General features: G+C 40.6%; 1 protein-coding gene across 1 annotated transcript; it reads left to right on the top strand.

Moving 5' to 3' along the window:
• Positions 1-1,537: 1,537 nt before the first annotated feature.
• LOC138606617 (zinc finger protein ZXDC) lies at positions 1,538-11,175 on the top strand. The gene is made up of 10 exons (XM_069679098.1): positions 1,538-3,500; positions 4,488-4,640; positions 6,105-6,183; positions 6,408-6,538; positions 6,754-6,924; positions 7,761-8,545; positions 9,017-9,098; positions 9,822-9,994; positions 10,119-10,220; positions 10,410-11,175. Exons 1-10 carry the CDS (start codon positions 1,538-1,540, stop codon positions 10,494-10,496), a joined length of 3,726 nt encoding a protein of 1,241 aa, XP_069535199.1. The 3' UTR covers positions 10,497-11,175.
• The last annotated feature ends 10,411 nt before the right edge of the window (positions 11,176-21,586 follow it).

Below are 21,586 nucleotides of genomic sequence, written 5' to 3'. Positions count from 1 at the left end.
TTGAATTATTAAGGCTGTGCATCTTTTAGCTAGGCACTATTCAAGGTAATCCCGGAAGCCACTGGGTATAATCTATTGACAATTTTGCCTCTGGGGCCAAGGGACAAGATTTCAGGGCTTTAAATGTAGCCATGAGATATACAGAGATAACTGATGTCGGTCTGACTGCAACTTGAGACGCTATAATGGAGTTTGGAGTTGAAAGGATAATTTGTGAAAACAGATATCTTGCATAGCGCTCTGTCTCTTTGCTCTCTGTTTCCTGTGTACACCCAAAGGCTGTTCAAACGTGAGTGGTCAGTACAAACAAACAGAAATCTGAACGCTTCAAAAACAAAAATCTTGTCCCTCGCCAACAGATTCTGCATTTATATGCTGATTTAAAATATAAGTATATTAAAGGTGGAATGAGTCCACAGAAAAACAACGCAGGCTACAAGTCCATGGGAGGTCTCAGTTTTTTAAAACAGTTAAAGGCCAGAGATTCAATCCTAATCTTGACAATCATTTTTAACAGCCCCTTAGATTACATTACATTTATATAGCCTACAGTAAGAACACATGGCCTATTTGCTTTCAGTCAAAATAAAAAGCTATAAAAAGTTTCCAAATTTTGGAATGACATCTCAGACTATGGGGTCACAATTTTACCTGATAGTGCTTTAACATAGGCTACAATGTGCTTTAAACCTCATACACTGAATTTTAATATCAAAGTCTTAAATGCATTTTGTTAAATCCTGAGGGCCACACACTTTAAATATTTTTTTTTTTCACAGATGATGCCTCATTCTAGGAGAATTTTCTTGTGTTTTCTAGTACCACACTGCCACTCAGTGGAAATATAATGAAGACACACTGACTGGGACATCAAATATTGACTTTTTGTACTTATCAAAAGCATTTTGGGCTTTTATTGTCATTTCAGAAGTTAAATCATTATTGGCTTAATGGATCATACAAATGAGTCACTGAAAGCTTCTCATTGATAAAACCCAAATCATGCTGGGATTCACTGCCACAAATCCGCTCCATAATTTCACTCAGCTAAATTGTACCATGGCTGCCTTCAGGAACACTTCGTAAATTCTGGGTCATGGTGTGCCGAATGTTACCCAATTAACTATAGCCATGTTTTTGGGCAGAAAAGGTATTTCATATATACATGTGTTTGATGTTGGTGTTTAGGCATCAGCCTTAATTATTCTGAATGTTAACATTGGGTGTCTAAAAAAACAATTGCTCATCGCTGTGATGGTAGATAAATAAATAAGAAAACCAAATAATGTTCTAAAGCTGCTTTACATGTAAAGTGTAGTGAGATAACTTATTTGCGACTTTGCGCTATATAAATAAACATCGATTGATTTAATGAATTTAAAGAACGCCGAGGTTAGTCGCGGCAACCGTAATTTTAAGTTTCCATGCAGGCCTGGAAGGCAGCACCCGGCCTGCAGTAAACTGTGAAGTGGCCTTCTGGATTGTCCCCATCTAGTAGGGCGGGCCCTTTTGGTGCCGCTGCTACAGGGATACCAAGATGGAAATCCAGGGGCTGTCTGATGCCCAAAACATTCACTCTCAACATGGCGCCCTACACAGAACCGCTTCATCCCCACTCCGGTCTGCGACAGGGTCGATACAACATTTTATTCCTACTGCTAATGAAGCGGATGGACGGCTGGAGTCGTCAACGCTACAAAGTGACAACAACAACAACAACAGCAGGCCGAGAACGTCAACGTTTCACCTGCTGGCGGAAAATGGTAGCGGGTCGGCTTGTTCAACTGTCAAACCACGACAAACCAATGTATCGCTTAACATTTATAGAACCACTGTCGGACTTCATAACGTAAACGTTGAGAAGGAAAATGAGTTAAATATACTACTTGGTTCGCAGGAGTTTGCGAGGACTGCCTGGAAATGCGAGGAAGTAAGCAGTGATAGTGTAATGCAAATGGCGCTGCCCCTGTTTGAAAGGGAAGAGGAGCAGCAGCGGCAGTTAACGTTACAGTCTCCAGCTTTACGGCAGCAGCGCGAGGACGGCGCCTTCAAGCAGCCCTCGCTTGCCAGCAGCAGCGGTCCTCACGGAGCTGACAAACCCCGAGAGGAATTACATGTTGTTTTTGATGCAGTTCAAGAGGATGGCAACGGTGAGGCGAGCAAACAACGAGCGGATGTATTTATCTGCGGTAAAATGAAAGGTAAAAACCCCGAATGCTTTCAAACAAGCCCCGATGGCTCCATGGAGGTTGGAAGCAGCAGTGACGTCATTCTCCGTGAATCTAATGACAACTTAAACTCTATTAACACCCAGGTGTTAAAGAAAGCTGAACATGTTTTCAATTTATTAAACGAGAACTCCTCCTTGGCTCATGCTAGACCGACTGTCTATCAGCACATCGTCGAGGACGTTGTTTTGACAAACAAATATGGCGATAAGATTTGTGGTCAGATTTGTACCGAAAACAATGAGAGCAAACTGGTGAGGGAGGTTTCGTCGCACTCCAGCAGTGCCTTCCTTTCAGGGAATCCAGTCATCGTAGAAACCATGGACACCTCGGACTTTATTTCAGACTCAACGGGGCTTCAGGACACTGCAAACCCGGGCACGGCCTCCACTAGTCCGCCTGCGAGTGAAACCTTTTCCGGAACTATCACAATAAACAACCAAAGCATCATAGTGACCATTGAAAACGGGATACTGACTCTCGCTGCGCCTCCAGAGGGGTATGTACACAAAGAGGATGACATGGTCAGCTTAAAGGAGCATCTGGGCATGAAAGACCACGAGGATATTGTTCTTCTCAACTATGACAGTGGCACTAAATCAATCGGGAAGATCAGCACCTTGGCAGTATCCAACTCCAGCCAGCAGGACGAGCCCAGGCCTGGTCTGTCTGTGAGTGACTCTGAGCTGGCTCTGGTGGATGACTGCACCTTATCGGAGCTTGGCACTTCTCTGGACTCCTGTCCTATTATTAAGCAGGAGGCAGGGGATCTGTGTGCTGTCACAGAGGCTGATCTGGTTGCCCCACACCCCAAAGGCACTGTTGCAGACTGTGACAACGGGGACTTCCAGTCTATGCAGCTAATCAGATCCAAGAAAGAGACATCGTCCTCTTTTGACTGCCCAGAGCCAGGCTGCACCTGTACATTCGACACAAGACAGAAACTCAAGGTCCACCTTCTGAACCATGCTGAGGACCCACGGCCCTACCAGTGCACCGTGGAGGGCTGTGGCTGGGCTTTTGGCACCTCTTACAAGCTGAAGCGGCATCTTCAGTCTCATGACAAGCAGCGGCCACACACCTGTCAGTTTGAGGGCTGTGGACGGAGGTTCACCACTGTCTACAACCTCAAGGCTCATGTCAAAGTCCATGAGCAGGATAATGCCTTTGTCTGCGAGATCTGCAGTGAGAGGTTTCGCAGTGCTTCACGACTCACTAATCACCAAAGGGTCCACTTTGAGCCGCAGAGGCCCCACAAGTGTGAATTCCCAGGTAACACAAGCCGAATGATGCTTTCCATTTTGCTTATATTTGTTATAATTTAACCCTTATCCCTTAAACACTTACTCCACCCGCTACCCTGGCTAAATTGAATATGAAGCACATTATCCCAAAAAGATAGCAGATTGAAATATGCAGATAGCATCTTTATAGATGTATTTGTTTATGCACAGATGGTTCAGAAAGGAGACATTGTACTTAGAATCATTTCCTGTTTTTGTGTCACATGGGTTTGGCTGCTGAACCGTCCCTTTAGGGGATCAGCCACAGGTCCTTAAACCCAAATTGGAGAAGTGGTTATTAGCACAGATAATGACCTGTGCTTTTGCCCCTTGGCGATCAAAGTAAATATTGGACCCTTCAAAATGCCATTTTCAGACAGACAAGTCAGTCAAATATTACCTTTGTTTGAGACCTGTCTCTCTCTCATCCACAGAGACTGATCAGATCAGTTACCAATATTAAAACCTGACTAATATATCTCTTGATGTATGTATGTATATTTGTGCCATAATAAAATACTGTTTTTACATAACATGTATTCATAAAAACAAAATGTATTTGCCATATCAGCAATCTATGAATTTTCCCCCTCTAACGTCAGTATTGGGGTCAGTTTCCAAATTGAATAGAAAGTGCTCTAACAGATACCTTCCTATTTGTGCTGAACTGCCAGTGCTGCCAACATCTCTTTCCAACCAGGCAAACAGAAATGTAAAGGGACTGTGAATGTGAAACCAAGAATAGAGTGCAAACGTTAGTTTCTTTTTTTGCATTTTATTTTCTAGTAGAAAAGAAAAGACCGCACCCACGTAGACAACAGGAAGTTTATACCATTTCATCACAGCATACAGTTGCTTGCAATGCGCCATCTGTGTTACAGAGAATCTTTGGTTTAGGTACTAATGCATTGCTTCTACAAAATTCACTTTTCAGTCTACCATTGTCATCCTTCATGTTTCCCTCTCTCCTGTGCAGGCTGTGAGAAAACCTTCATCACCTTCAGTGCCCTCTTCTCCCACAATCGCACTCACTTCAGAGAAACGGGCCACTTTACCTGCAGCTTCCCGGGCTGCGACAAGACGTATGACAAGGCCTGTCGTCTCAAAATCCACATGAGAAGTCACACTGGTAAGCTGATAAGAGTAACAGTGCTGTAGGGAGGATGTAATGCTCTATAACTCGACTTTAAGTTACTGGGTCAGTGAAAATTAGTTCTGATTAAAACTTTTTTTAAACTCTACAATAGTGAGCATTCAGGCCACAGAGATGCTTCAGATGTTTTTTCAGACTTTTTTTAAAGAGTAAGTCATTCCTCAATCACATGATTCTGCAAATGTGTTCCTCCCTGTTCACTCATTTGAGAGCAGCAGGTCATGTTGCATATTTCCAAATATTACTATTTATATTTACTGGAAAGTAACAATAAATCAGCTTGAATCATCTAAACTGCAACCACTCTGGACTAGATTGGCTCGGCAGTAAAATTTGCACCTTAAACATGGGTCAGCTAACAGAAAGCTTTGCTCTAAAGCCCCACTCCAGTGTGTTTGGCATTCTTATCATATTTAGATTGCTGTTAATGTTTACAATCCACCAAATCTTTCTTGACAAATAACCTAATTTTGTGCTCAACTGATATAAGAGGTAATTAGTTGCTCAAACAGATTAATGACGTATAACCGTTGTGGAATCTGCGGGCTGTGTGCCATCCTCTGAGCTTGTGCAGGCAGTTTCATGACCTGACGTCACTATTTGGTTTAGGACAAAGTTCATGAAACTTCGTCTCAGTGCTTCTGCGGGCCTCATTCATTACTATATTTAAACAAAACTAAATTTGATCTTTGATTGGACTGGACTGAACTGGAATATATTTCACGATTAGTTTTTATAATTATTTTTATTTCTGATAGTCCCTGTTGATGTCCTCCAGCTGCTCTGCATGAACTCTGTAGCCATTTTTACACTGCCACTTCAAGTCGGGATTATTACGCCACTGTTACGTTCCGTCTTCTACCCGGAACACACGGAGACGGAATGGTGGGGCGAAGTCGTTCTGCCTCTCAGCTGACATCGGAGGTAGTAACGGAGGCGAAACTGCGTCTGTTTAAACAGCGGAGCCGGCAGGGTGGAACAGTGCCGAGTGTGTGTATTTGAAGCACGTGCTGTTTGTTTTCACCTTGCGCACGTTTTGCTTCCGCAACGCCACAACACTTTGTAAAGACACACACTGGAGCAGCTTTACGCCAGTGTTGCTTGGTCCAATGTAAAATGGCAAAGGCTGCATGACGGCGGAGCTTCATTACGGTGCTGAGGCTGAACCGCAGTGTAAAAAGGGCTTGTGATTTACTGATTTTCCTGATGGATAGATAATATACTTTCTGCTATTAGCTAGTTAGCTCATTTGGTGTCCTTACTGGAAGCTCATAGCACCAGGTGTTTTTATTTCCCTTTTGATGATTAATTGCACCCCATGTTTCCAGAAAACTGTAAGAAACACTGCCTGGAGTTTAGCTGTGTACAACTATCAATTTTGGTGTTACTGCTCTTAGATCCTGTACACTGGTAAATAAACTTCATATTCCCTGTTTCCAGGTGAGAGGCCATTTGTTTGTGACTCGGAAGGCTGTGGCTGGTCCTTCACCAGCATGTCTAAGTTGCTCCGACATAAACGGTGAGTACTTTTCAACGACAACAATGTCTGTTTATGTCAAATAAGTAATACAGAGCGGTGCAGATTTTGCATTACATGGAACACGTTTTGTAAAAGGAGGCGTGTCATAGAAGTCAGTCAGCCTAGTTTTAGTGTTGTCTCACCATGGTGTTGATGTAAGTGTGAGATTGTGATGAAAGAAACTGTCTCCTTCTTCCTCCTTTTCCTCTTTTTTTCCGTATCAGGAAACATGATGATGACCGTCGATTTGTCTGTACAGAGGAGGGTTGTGGAAAATCGTTCACTCGAGCAGAGCACCTCAAGGGTCACAGTATCACCCATCTGGGCACCAAGCCCTTCCAGTGTCATGCAGAAGGTAGGTACAGGTACAAATGACAACGTAAAGAAGAAGGGCTTTTGGTTGGAGACAGTCAGCTTTATATGTATTAATTTTAATGACGGTATGAAACTATCTGATCAGGTGAAAATCAATATAATATATAATTATAATGTCATAATTATTTTAACTATTTCCAGTTTAATATTTTCTTAAGAGGTTGCCAGCTTTAACATTTGTCTTATTTTCCTCAGGCTGTACCGCCAGGTTTTCAGCACGCAGCAGCCTGTACATCCACTCCAAGAAGCATAAGCAGGATGCCAGCACCCTGAGGACCCGCTGTCCTGTGGCCAACTGCTCCAAGCACTTCTCGTCCCGCAGCAGCCTTAAGAGCCACATACTCAAACACCATCACCTCAGTCCTGGTTAGTGGAAAATTGCTTGACCATGGGTGTATCAATACGACTTGAGCTTCCTCCTTAAACTGAGTGCTGCAACTCACATGGGGCCTACTTATGTCTCTGTTCAATTTAATCATATGCTGAATGGAAGCATATCTGGAGTTCACTAACTATGTAGCTCACAAACAAAAGCATGAAAAAACATTACTGGGTATGTTGTAAGATTATAGTATACTTGTTATACTTTTCCAGAAAGCAGGCTGTCTCTTTTTGACTAGCATGATTGCGTAGCATTGCATAGCGGTAAGTGCAAGCCAAGCATAAGTATAAGCTAATGGCTGTGTCTCATCATTTGAGGTTACTCATCATATTGAGGAGATTGTTAGAAAATATCTGCATGCTTGTGCTAGCAGTTTTAGTTCAGTCAATCATCCAGCCTTTAAAAAAACCCCAACTCGCAACGCATTATTGTGTTAGAATATGTGGGCTAAATCTTTGAGCCCCGGCGTATCATATACGTTATATATAATAATATAATAACATATACAAGATGGGCAGAAAGGAAGGAAAGAACAACTTTTAAGCTCTACTACTTTCCAATATGGCACACAATTATCTTTTTATGAAATGAATTCACACAGTTTAGGATACTCCTTGATGTTTAATTTCAACAGAGTTGAAGGGCAGGGCTTAAGCAGCATTATCCTGTTCCAAAATACCATTGTTATATCAGCCTTTAAATCTTTACTATTGGTAGACTGCAGGGTACAAAACACTTTACTTATTATGTATTAATGTGTTTCTATAGAAAATGTAAACTATCCTCTAACTTGAAAACTTCCCCCTCTCCTTCATCTCAGATGTTCTTAGCCAGATGGAGACTACACCCACCCTGACCCCCAGCAGTGAGCTCATCAGCTCCACCCCTACAACAGTTGCAGGGCCCGGCATTGCAGGGGGCGACCAGCTGCCCAATCTGGACCTCAGCTCTCTGTTCTCTGCTGTGCCTGGAGGGATTGCACCTACGGCTGGCATTGGAGTGGGAATTCCTGTCAGTGGCAATGGCTCTAATGGCACCTTCACCATGGACCTTTCCCTGGTCAGCTCAGGCATTCTCACCATCGATCCCACCTCAGGGGGCCCCACACTCTGTACTAGCACCAGCACCATGCTGGCCAAAACTGTGGACCCTCTGATCCTGGCAGCCAGTGCTGACATGGGCTCCCACCACGGCCTGGAAGGAACAGTGGGTGACGTTCTGCCCCCACAGGGAACTCTCAACTTGGATGATGTGCAGACAGTTACCCCAGAGGCCCTGAGCACCCTCACAGCCCTCGCCATGCAGGGTGCTGGTGTCTCCGTAGACCCCCCTCTTCAGCACCCACTCAGCTCCTCCAGTGCTCTAAGTGTTGATCCCCCAGCCTCCATGGCAGTGGCCCCTGTTGCCGAACTGCTGGCTTCACCCTCAAAGGTGGTAGAGGTAGGCGGCCAGGGGGGAGCGGGGCCTCTGCTGGGCTGTGTGGAGGTGCTGGGACCTCAAGAGGGAGGAAAAGTGCTCACCCAGTTTGTTTTCCCCGGGCACAGCAGCAGCTTCAGCCCACAGAAAGAGCAGGAAATCAACGCTGTGTCACCAAGCAGTTTCCTGGTGAGTGCTCGTGCTGTTGCGCAGTATGCAGTACAGTTTAAAGGGATGCTTCACCTATTTCACTCAACCAAGTCTATTTACAGTTCTTTGGGAATTGTAATAGTTCTGTGAAAAATATTTATCAGGTCTTTTGTGAAATCTGATGAATTTCTTCAACAACAAAGTTTGAAAATGGAAAGTAAAAACTACGGCTCGAGGCTACTAGCTTGACATACCTAAATCTCCAACTAAATTGCTGCAGGTTGAGAATACTTGGGGTCAGCTTTGTACAAGAAACAACTGTCGCAACTGTCTGTTGTAAGTCCCACAAAGAGTCCAATGCCAAATTGCTTTCTGTACAGTGTTGAGCTTCTTAGAAATGGCACAAATATTTGCTATTAGCAGCTTGATTGTTTTTGGTATCAGCCTTGAAAAGCATACAATGCATTAGTGGTTTTGTTAGTGCTCATCTTTTCCTGTTCTGTATGTTAGGAGAGTGGAGGCTCAGCCAGGACGGACTACAGAGCCATCCAGCTGGCCAAGAAGAAGAAGCAAAGAGGTCCTTCAGCCTCTGGTAAGACACACTTTGACTGATTTTAAAGCTGTTTAATGCTCCTCATCGGAATAAGAAAAGGGTTTATCTCCAATAAGGGCTGGACAATAAAATATGCTCATAATTGATCAACATTGATACAATATGTCATTTAATGAGGCTGTCGGTTTATGGAGCCTTTTTAATAAAAAAAAAAAGACATAAAATGTGTGATAAACGACTTAAGTAAAGATAATTAAAACCTGACAAAACATTGATTTAAGCATATCATGTAAATATATCGGTGTTTCTCCATCACTCCTTGGCGTTCATGCAATGTCTGGGGAGCTGCGAGCTGAACTGCCACGAACATTAGCTCAGCTTGTTTTAGGTAAGGATTCCTTCAGCTATTACTGTTAACAAGGTTTTTAATGGGAGCCAAATTATCCTTAATAAACTTTTCACATCATAATATCACGAGAGGTAGGTTGTTAGATCTATTAATATCAGATAAAAATGTTAAAATGCTTATTGACTTCATATTTTAGCGTTATGAATGGGAGTCGTAGTGTCTTGCAGCCCTATTTGATAGATTGGTGAATAGGAATAAAAACACAGTTTGCAGAATACTAATTTAGATACTTATTCATAAATGGAAAATGGACCACAATACATAAAAATTATAAAAACAATATGACTGTTTTAAAAATGATATTTAGATTAGACAGAGACTAAACGACAAACTGTGTTCTCTTCATCCATCAGGGAGTCCAGGATCGAGTCAGAGAAAAACTAAAGGAGCGAAGACAGCCACGGCTCCAGCTCTGATGGCCCCCTCGGGTGCTCGTTACGCTGAAGGAGCTGCAGCAGCCAATGGGGGGCTGACTCTGCGTGACCCTGTGACTGGTGCCCAGTATGTCCAGATTCAGCTGCTGCAGGTATGTGGAGTGTATCACCACCTGACCTTCCACATTATTTGTGTTGGTTCTGACTGCATTCAATGGCAGCATAAATCTGAGCTTTTGTTAAAAGACATGCTGATCAAAGTGTGTGTGCATGCAGGACGACCCAGCCAGTGACGGCGACCTGGCCTTCCAGCTGAGCTCTCAACCTTCCAGCTCCCACTCTCAGCTCACTGCCGACCTGCCTGTTAACATTTTACAAGTGAGAAAAGTTTTCACACTTTCTGAAGCCTTTTTGTAGTAACAATGCCAGCTCTGATAGACATGATAGCTGATATAATTGAACATTATATTTTTTGTAAACACAAGTGAACTTTCTACCTTCTGTGAGTGCAATGTGTGATATAATAACTGCTTCTAAGCACTAAAAACTGTGACTGTTTCCTCACAGGAACCCTCAGTGATGACAGAGGATGACAACGGCTCAGACAACTCCCAGTTCACAGGAAGCACAATCAATCTTCAGGACCTGGAGTGAGCTGCACATGGCTGCAGATGGAGTCTGCTACCATGATGGACCTCACTGGCACCTTGTGACTTTCCAGTTTACATCAATAATGTAGAGATGTTAGACTGTATCAAAGTTGCCTCGTCTTTCCCAGGATTTTAAAAGCCTTTTTAGAAAAATGGATTATAGTTTGGGGAGGGGGGGGGGTGGATGTAAGTCCACAGATATTGCACCTTGAGAAGAGGAGATACTGATTATGTGTCCAGAAGATTATGTGTTTAAGTCCAGTTTGTACCAAAAGTAAACCTGAGAGCATTCTCATGTCAAGACTCAGAGGCTCTTTGTTCCTCTGTGGGTTTTGACAGTAACGGTGTCTATATCATGGTGCCACATTGCCGCTCATGCACACACAGTGCACTGTCTATGCTCCAGTTGCCTTACAGACACCTCACGCTGTGCATTTCTCCACCGGCGACTTACCTGCTTTGTTTGTTTGCTGTTTTGATTTCTAATCTTTTGTTAGATTTATTTTTCTATGGCAGCAGTGAGTCCATGTCGAAAACATGTCTGTCTATGAATTTATACACAGTATGTAATGAGTTACTACCTTATTGTACAAATTTTATCTGTTTATTTATTGTTTAGCTGTGGGTTTACAGAATGGCTGAGCCAAACACAGATGAATTAAAGAATCAAAGCACAATCAGAACAGTTTGTGAGGAGTCTTCATTTCACTCAGTTTCAGTGTATATAAGAGAATCAGTGTTTTTATTCTGACAAGAGTGTATGAGAGTCATGAAGGAGAGCAGGTGAATGTAACAAGCAAAACCAGACAAACTGTCTGGTGAAAACCCAAACTATTAACCAAAGTTATATCAGCTCCATCCAACTTCAGCAGAATCATCCAAATTTGCTAAATCATGCAATCTTACTGTCAAAGAAGGTCTATGTAGCCAAGATGAAGATAAAAAAAACAATACAGTGCCTCTGCCCTCAAAACGATGACAGCCTAAATGGCAAAAAGAATTGAAATCATCTCTAAGAACTTTTTTCCACCATGACAAAAAATATTTGCTCAGTTTGTTGTAATAACAACACAAAATGCTATTACAAGACCATTATCAAGATAACAAACTATATTATTACAGTTTGATGCTGTCAGTAATTATTCTGTTTCGACAAAATACATTTTCTTTTCTGACAGGCTTATTTCTTATTTTACATAAATCAGAAATATCTTATTTTACATAAATCTTAAAAAAAAACCTTAATAATAATAATTTTACATATTGGCAAAATTGGACATTCACAGGAAAAACTGCCACGACTGGTATGAATAGTTAAAGTGTTTGATGCTTGAGATTGAAGTACCATCAGACTGCAACTGTATCTTATCCTGTACGGGGTCGCAGGGTGGCTCGAGCTAGTTCCACTGGCACTAACAGACCAACAGTCAGTCTTACTCACATCCATATCAGGCGGATTCTTGACAGGTTACTTGTCACGAATGATCTGGTCCAGATAAAAACTAAATGTAAAACTATTAGAGTGGGGAAAGAGAGAACACCCCAGTGCTCTGTCTCTAGTATGGGCAGATTGGGGTGCTGGATACGTGGTACTCGGCACTGAAGTCAGAGGTTGCCAAACTTTTTAGAGCAGATATCAACAATGTTTCAATGGGAGAGCCACCTCACCTGATATATTAAAATAATAATACAATTTAATTAAGGCAAATGAGCCTGTTTTTGGCATTGTCCTGGAATGTCACTTGGATTGCAGTCAGGATTAGCCACATTGTCAGGGCCGGCATTGTCAATTATCTATTGACTGATTTTTTTTAAGCCTTTTCACCGTGTCTGCTTTAATCAACAACTGAAGAATGCAAATCCAACTGTGATTAACCAATGGTAACATAACTTATCATGCCAAGTCAGGCCTCACACCTTCATCCTACATTAGTAAGATTTTATCTCTAAAATATTTAAATCATTCACAATTAATTCTTTCAGTGATACAGGACACTTGTAGTTCAATTGTTAAGCCTCTTGCATACCACCAAGTGAAGCTCTGGTATCATCAGAGGTGCATGCTCCACTGTTTAGGAATCATTGCTTTCTTCAATTAAACGAACAGGCGTATATCCTGATGTGGTACAGAAGTGAAATCAGGAAAGGTAGGCAGGTCTTGGACAGGTGGTGGGACACAGTGCAGTGATGGTATAAAAGAGAGGCCAAACAGAAAGCACAAAAACACACAATTGTCCCTGAGAGCCATGTGCATATTGTTGGAGGCAGATGTGATAAATGACTGATACTATTTCCATAAACAATGATTACCCAAAAGCACCCAAACAAAACAAAAGTAAACCAGCACATGTTCAACATAAACACCCTGCTATATGTCCAGATCACCATGTTATAGAATCATGTTATATGATTGCTCTATAGACTAGGTGTCTCTCAAGGCGATAGTTGACCTTTTGTCATTTTAAAATGACAAAGTCCAAGTTTCTCATAATAAGTTATAATAATTGTTATTACCAAGTTGATGTCAAAAGCATCTTGTATAAAACTGATAAAAGTTTTTTAAGTACACAATTTTATCAAAACAAATTGAACTCAAATTATTAATACAATGTAAAATATTTATAAATAAAAGTAGCCTTTGTAGTTATAGTTCTTTCTTCTAATTTTACCTTAACTTTAGTGGAGAGACAGCAACATGACTGTTACAAAATTACGCAGCTCTTTGTTCAGTACTAATTCCAAACCAGCAGATGGCGTCCAAGTCATACAGAGTGTCCCCCTTGCTTTCATACAGATAGAAGCAGTTAGCTAACTCAAAGCTTGCTATACTGTGTAAGCATGCAACGGCACCGTCATCCAGGCAAATATTATAAGGTTATCATGACAACTTTTTTAAATGTTGTCTGTTGAGTCTTTACCTGCCATCTCTCTGTTTGACCTTTTGATCCTACGATATGCACTCGATCATGAGAGCTTAGTGCCACCAGCACACCCAGGCTTATCAGTAACTGCTGTTGGATTATGAATGTTTCCTTGGACCAAAATAGGGCTTAAATCTGATTACAGAACAGGATCGTGGCATGAATCGGAACGAAAGAAAACCTCAGAATTACTTTATGTACATGCTTCATTCTCTTTATTAATATACGTCATTTACAATAATATAATATTACATATTAATACTATACAATAATATTTAGATGTTGTCCTGAGAAAATGTCTGATGATAACTGATGTTGTATAAGCACGTGGTGATTGATTGAGTGTAATGTTACTTGTTTCTAATGCAGATATTTCACATCTCTCCTGCTGCTCTTACACTTCATTGCTAAGCAGCAGGAAAAGGTTCAATATAAACCAAAAATGGGGTAATTGGGTTTTTCTGCTCTCAATGCAAATTGCTGTCCTAGTTTTCTGGACTGAGAAGTGAGTGCTCAGAGGCTAATGTGCAGACACAGCAGGTCTGTCTCATGATACAAGCATTGTTTCATTATTTCAGCTCACCAACAGCAGAACTTAAACTAACTGCTGTTTATTTTTTTATTTTTTTAACAGTGTATTCAGTGGTTTCCCTGAGAGGTGTGCACTTTTTCACAAATGCCCTTGAATTAGTTTTTTTATACAAAAGTGCTTTGCACATAAGCATTATAGATATAATCTACAAGATATTTTAAATAAGTTTGTTCTCAAATCTTAACACTTTTATTCACTGCGATCCATGGTGCTTTCAAATGGGATTGGGATTTTGCCTACATTCACTAATCTTATCCGTTCGTAAATCTAGATTCAAAAGCAGACTTTTGGATTATGGAGAAAAAAACCCCCAAAACTTCAATATAATATACTGCTGACTCCCGATAGGGAAAGGTTCATTCATACATTTCAATAAAGGGTCCACTGCAGAATGACAGACATGACAGCCTACTGCAATGGACAATTCATATCATGAAGTAAAGTTATGTAACAGTCTCAATATGTGGGTATGAGGGTGTGCAAGAACGAAGGGAACTTCACTGTTTAAAAAAATAAAATAAAAACAACTCACAAGTCCAACCTTGAAAACAAAACAACAAAAACAAACAACTACACAATTATGCAGAAAAAAAATAGAACAAGAACAAAAGAGGCTTGTAAAAATGATAGCATTATTAGTCATAGCATAAGTGACAACACATTGAAATGTTATCATTCCAAAAAATTTTAAAAAGCCAAATGAAGATCCTATGATTGCTATCTTAAGCATAGCATAGAAATAAACAAGAACCTGGAACTAAACTCAGAATAACGAAATGTGTAACTCTGTTAGTAATTTGATCCTCTTTCTTTGAAAGACACCTCATTCACCGAGCAGGACTCAGTGGCTGAGAGATGTGATGAAGCATCTCAAACTTGAAAATTTTTGATTTACTTTACATGGCTCCTCTTACAACCTTGAGAAAACATGGAAACCATTTATGGAATACATTAAAGTTAAGCTTAACCCCCCATCCAACTAAAAGCAACCTCACACGAGATAGGTCACTTCTATCACTCTTAATCAATCTCTGTCTTTGTAACCGAGCATGTAGAAAAAAGGCTTTAATTCCTTACTTACTTTGTGCAACTGCCATTTTCATATATATTTTTTATAATTATTTATTTTTTTTCTTTTTAATTATTATTATTTCTATTCTGTATGCATGTCTGTTGGACTGTTTTTTATTTTTTTTATTTTGTCTATTATATGGCTGCGTGTTTGTTCTAAAAAGAAAGCCAATAAAATGTGTGTGTTATGTGTGTTTAAAAAAAAGCTAAATGAAGACCTACAGGTGAATTATTCTACCAGGGAGGAGCGCTTAATGAAAAGATAAGACTTTAACTGATTTAATGAGAGAAAAGCTTGAGTGATTTGATGGGTAAAGGACAAATAATAGTTTTAAGCGATATGGATATTTAAAATGAATGCATTTCAAAATAAGTAGATATGTAGTGAACCAACTCAGTGTGAAGACATTGTGCAATTGTCCTTAAAAAAAGAACCGGTTCAAATCTGCAAAACTGTTTTATATCTTATATAGTGTCTCGAGATAACCCTGGTTATGATTTGGCGCTATACAAATAAAATTTGATTGATTTGATTGATTGATCTGCTGTTCATGATTTATTGGTTAGATGGTATTTTAATAAACATAAACATAGTCCAGTTTTGGTAATAAGAGGAGAGAACAAGTCTCTCTCTGTGATATTGAATGTAAAGCAGCATGTGGACTAGGAGAGATATAGACCTAAAATAAGTTTAGAGAAAACCTGAATATTTCATTTTATCACCTTTCAGGAGATATTGACAATCATTACTCAGTTTTAAACTGAGGGTATGTCTGGTCGTGTCCGGGCATCATAGCATGGCAGCAAAGTAGTAAGTCTGAGTTTTTGCCTCTTCACAGCAGGAAACGCATGCATGTTATAAATACTGGTTAAGGCTGTTGCACCTGGGCTCTGACTTTGTTCATCTACTTAGTGTCATTGCTTTGCTTTCCCCCTTATGACAGGTTCCAATGCTGTGATAAAATGTTTAATTCAATTAAATTAAATTTTATGTGTATAGCATAAAACCATAGCGACTAAACACACCTTCACCTGCTTTGGTTTTAACATTAGGTACATTCAGGAGGCTCATACCTGACAATCTGAGGGATCTGATGGGGCTATAGCCAGTGAGCAGGTCAGAAAGATATTGGGGTGCCTTACCATTTAGAGCTTTGTAAACAAGAGGTAGTACTTTAAAGTCAATTCTGTACTGGACTGGAAGCCAGTGAAGAGTTTTCAGTACAGGTGTTATGTGTTCCATTTTCTTGGTCCTGATTAGCACTCTGGAAGCCTGTGTATTGACTTATTGCGGAGTCCAGCATAGAGCGCACTACAGTAATCGAGTCTGCCTGAGATGAATGCATGGACTAGTTATTCAGAGTCAGATTGGGCATGAAGCACCTCAGCTTAGAAATGTTTTTGCAATGGTAGAAGGCAGTCTTTGTTATAGCTGTTATGTGGTGCTGGAAGTTGAGGTTTGAATCAGTTATGACACCTAGGTTCCTGACATGTCACTATCACATGTCTCACTGTGCTGAAGAGGAAATGATGATGAAATGGATCTAAGCTCTTCCCTTTGTCTTTGTGGGCCTACAATCAGAATCTCTGTTTTATCTTTGTTGAGTTGCAGAAACTTTTGAGACATCCAATGGCTAATGTCATCAGTGCATTTGACCAGCTCATTTACAGGACTGAGGTTGTCAAGGGAGAGTGACACATAAAGCTGAGCATCATCAGCATAGGAATGGTATGAAACGTGTTTCTGTGTGATGGTACCAAGAGGGAGCATGTACAGACTGAATAACAGTGGACCTAGAACTGACCCTTGTGGCACCCCGCAGTGAATGCTGAATTCTTTGTGAAGTTGCCAAGTGAGACAGACAGTGTTCTTTCCTTTAAGTTTTAAGAATTACATCACACAGTATATTGCATTGCTATTTGCAAAGTCCTACTATATCTCAGAGGCATTGAGTAAGCCATGACTTATATTAACCTCTGATGGTCACCAGCAGGAATTACAACAACACTGAAAAGTCTGTGTAAGAGCTTAAAGAGGCCAGACGTTTACGCAACAGTCACAGTCGCACAGCACAGCTCCAAAGCTGCTGGATTCTGTTATTGTTCTGTTGCATTAATCATGACATTTTATACTAAAGCAGCAGTTTTGTCAGGTGCACTGTCTATTATCTCGAATGCACCTGTGAGTCGCTATAAAGGTTGATTGGGTGTTTCAGTGATCTGTGCATTGCAGTTCGTTACACGTCATTAACCAACAAAACCACTTGGGTTCACTTTACTTTAATAACTACAAGACCATGCTCTGAAGCATTTTTTTTTGTCTCAGTTCACATCTGTCAGCAACATCATGCAGGCTGACATCATTATAACACCACACACTCAATAATCTTTTTCACATCATTCCCAGAAAGAATGTGAAAGCTGCATGTTCATTAGGACATCGTGGTAAACTAATATTTTTTCGGGCAAAGTTTTTTATAATAAGCCATCAGCAGTGTTTCACTACCATCATATGTCATGCAAGAAAAATAGTTAGCATGTGAGCTGAAAAGTCAAAAGCTTTACATATTTCAGTTTGACAATATATTGAAAGAAAAAGTTAAAGTAAGAATATATATTTTTATTTGATCAATAGTGATCAAGTTTGTTGATGCTATTGATCTCAGAGGCATCGATAAAGGGGAACCTTACTTTATATGATGATTTGGAGAATCCAACCGGAGTACCGACACAGAAGCTAAGCTATGTTAATGTGGACAGAGTTTTAATGTAACACTTTACATTCAGGGTACAATTTATATACTTAAGTAGTGCTTAAGTAATGCTTAACTAATGCATGACTCATGATGATTTAATGCATGAATTAATGCAGGACGTATCATGAACGTACGTTATCCCAGTACAGATTAGCTTTGCTGGGTTAGCCTATGTATTGTGTCATTTGTGTCATATTTGAGGTGGGCACTTGTTGTGTTGTAAAGCATATGACAAATAAACTCAAACTTGTTCTACCGCAAATATGACACAAATGACACCATTCATTGGCTAACCCAGCAAAGCTTATAATGGGTTAACGTTAGCTAGCTTTACATGCTAACATTGGATAGCATGTTAGAAAACGTGCAAGTAAGAAAACAAACTTACCGAGTTCTGTCTGTGGTGTGCTGTTGCATTGCTCACGTCATAATAGTCATTTGTAAATGATTACTTCATGAACATTCAGTAAAAGGGAGTATTTGCTAATTGAGTTCATCGTTACTAAATCATCACTTCACACGAGGTCCCCATTACTTCCTTGACTTTCTTGAAGTAAAGTGACGTCTTAATACTCGTTTGTAAATGGCCACATATCAATCAATGTATGAAGTAACTGTGAATTAACATTCCTTAATTGATGATCTATTAAGTGTAAACTAATCACTTAAAGTCACAGTGATGTCATCATTTCTTAATGGTGAGCAACATGAATTCATGCATTAAATCATTATGAGTCATGCATTAGTTAAGCATCACTTAAGTATATAAATTGTAGTTCAGTTCATTGTCAGTTCATATGTCGAACTTGTTTCACACCTGAAATAAAAAGACAGAAATGGTCACAATGTTAGTCTGTATTCTTCTACACGTGTCACGAGTGAGCTAATATCTGAAATGGGGTAAAATCTTCTGATACGAGATCTCACGTGCAACATCTAGTAGAAATTATTCATCTTTACATTCAGAAAACGTCTCTATTAGCAGTGTGGCCTCCTCAGACTTGTCACATCTCTGGAGGGAAAGAGTAATCAGATTTCACTGTGTAACATCGCAACATTTGAGCCTGCACACATCCCCGGAGAGACGGAGACAGACATTAAGAAATAGGGTAAAGGGCATGGGACTAATCCTCGATACAGCAGTGCTCTCATCCCCGCAGACCGAGTCTGTAATCTGTGTGCCGGGCCGAGCCGCCCTGCAGCGACAGTCTCATGGCTTTTGGCTCCAGCTGTTTGATCGCTGGATTATGAGGTCAAGTGGGATCAGACATGCTGCTCTGTCCGTCGTACAACACGGTAGGCCTTATAAACATGCAGTTACAGTAACGTATTCTGTAAGTGCCCCATGCAGAGCCTGGTCAAGCCCTTTACCATATACTTCACTGGAGATAATGTGGGGTCAGAGGGGGAAGAGAGGAGGTAACTCTATGAGGGAGAAAGGCCTATCACTTTGCCCTTCGTTAAGCCAACATTTGCAGCTGCAAACCAGGGTCTTGCAGAAAGACAATCAGCCGCAAATTTTGTTATTGATTTACACTTAATTGTCATGTTGTTTTGGTGGTTTTTATTTTAGTAATAGATTAACACAGCGTCATCTTCAAAATCATATATGGGTTCAAAGGTAGTCAAGACTGTTGTTTTTTCTGGTAAATATTCAGGAGTCACAATGACAGAAACTTCAGAGGATACAACCCCGAGATGTTAAATTATTCAATTTATTTAGTTCATTAATTTCACTTACTTAACCCCACCTCATCCATAATCCATGAATTGCTGTTTTAACACTTCATTTTGTGTGTGTGTGTGTGTGTGTGTGTGTGTGTGTGTGTGTGTGCAGATTGGATACAATGTGTTAAGTAAGGCTTAGCTTAGCTTTGTACAGAGCCAGGCTAACAATTTCACTGTTTCCAGTGAATATATTAAAGTTACTAACGTTAAGCTAACTGGCTCCTGGCTGTAAATGTGTAGAAGACTATTGCATTTAAAAATATGTACAATATATTTGGTTTGTTCTTCTCAGTGTCAAGCAAAGGGCTTGTATGTTGTAATTTACTTCACATTGCAGTACTCGCCAACACCTGTGGTTTAGCCAATTATCATAAATTGTAGATGTTGAAATTCCTTTGAATATACAGTATATTAATAATGTGAATTATAGCAATATATTTAAATATTTTCAATTGATTATATTGTTCCATGACAACAGTGTAAACTATCTCCCTGAGCTGTAGAACAGCTTGACCTTGTGTTGTTTTATCAGATGCCAGTTTAAAGGGTAAAAAATTAACTCAAACCTCTACCTCATATTAAATTTTCTATTTCTCTTCTGGAGTTCCTCCTGCTGCTGTCCCGGCATGTTTAACACAAACATCAGGTCGATTACAGCTGCTGTCAGAGCTAAGTGTGGGTCAGAGGCACTCGGAGGCTATCAGTAACAGGCCTCACAGCTACAACAACACTTCCTCACATGGAGAGGAACTCTCTCTCTCTCAGGAACAATGTGGGCAAACCAGTCGAGCATGACAGGAAGTGTTTCTAAAGCATTAAGTTGTTCTTTAACGTGCTGAGAGACACATGATCACAGAGGGACAGAGAGTGTTTGCTATTCTGGGAATGGGAGCTGCAATTTAGAGGATCCACATAGTTAGCAACAAGGTAGCAGACTTTTTTTTTTTTTTTTACCATGCTTTGCCACATCTTAGAGCTGAAAATAGACTATTTACTACTATTTGCTTTGTTGTGATTATGTTTGGGATTACATGGAAAGTCAATCTGCACCAATGGGCCTTTGTTCTTCTTTTCCTGTGAGAAAGGGAGTCTGATGACTGATAAGGGGGTTAAATAAACACTTACAGTGAAAACAGATGTTTTACTGACTGTTAGCAGTTGTACACATGGAAATAAGTGCTGAAAACATGTTTATTTTTCAACTGATCAAATTATCTTCGACCAATCTGGGGCACAGCAGGGCCGTGCAGAAATCTTAAGAGGGGAAGTTAAATAGCCACACTTGGAAGCATGTAAAACATACATAACATAATATATTATCTTTATTATTTATTTAATTTAATCCTCGTCTCGCCTAGGGCACCAAAATGGCTAGAGCCGGCCCTGCTAACAAGGTACTTATTGCCTTTACAGCAAACTGAAACCTATTTCTGCATAACACGACAACTGTTTTATCCTCCACGTCTCTGAATCCAAACGAAACACTTCTGTGACGTCCTCTGTGATTGTTATTCATGATAACACGTTACAACTCGGCCTCCTTCTTTCCCTCAGGCTTCCCACATGTTGTCCCACGCACCAGAGCCTCTGAGTGACAGACCAGACGACCCGCCTCCATCCCACCACAAACGACCAATGAGGCTGCAGAGCGGGGACGAGCCTTCAGAGGCAGCCTCTTATTTCTCACTACAGTAACCCTGTAACACACACTGGCAGTCATGTGACAGTCATATAGTACAACTCAGCCAGCGCTCAGTCAGTCCAGTGTGATCGCTGCTGCTGCATGGCGAGCCTCAAGGGCAAAACCTGCTCTGGCAAAAGACTGCCCCGTCGGATCTAACGGATAATAACAGACCTCCTCGCGCCTTTTGCTTTGGGATTATATTTTCTGTGAGTGAGCAAGGTAAGACTGGAGGTTTATTTTGTGTACTGGTGTGTTCAGGGCTGCAGGGCGCGCGTGTTTGCTCGGTGCCATATGCTGCAGCAGGCTGGACGAAAACATGTTTACGTTGAGAGCGGAGACGCG

This window comes from Semicossyphus pulcher, unplaced genomic scaffold (assembly GCF_022749685.1).
Source record: "Semicossyphus pulcher isolate SPU_LCO1_2020_fin unplaced genomic scaffold, fSemPul1.0.p SCAF_3, whole genome shotgun sequence".
NCBI classification, from domain to species: Eukaryota; Metazoa; Chordata; class Actinopteri; order Labriformes; family Labridae; genus Semicossyphus; species Semicossyphus pulcher.
Note: the sequence above shows the minus strand (reverse complement) of the source record. Positions and strands in the feature narration are given on the sequence as shown.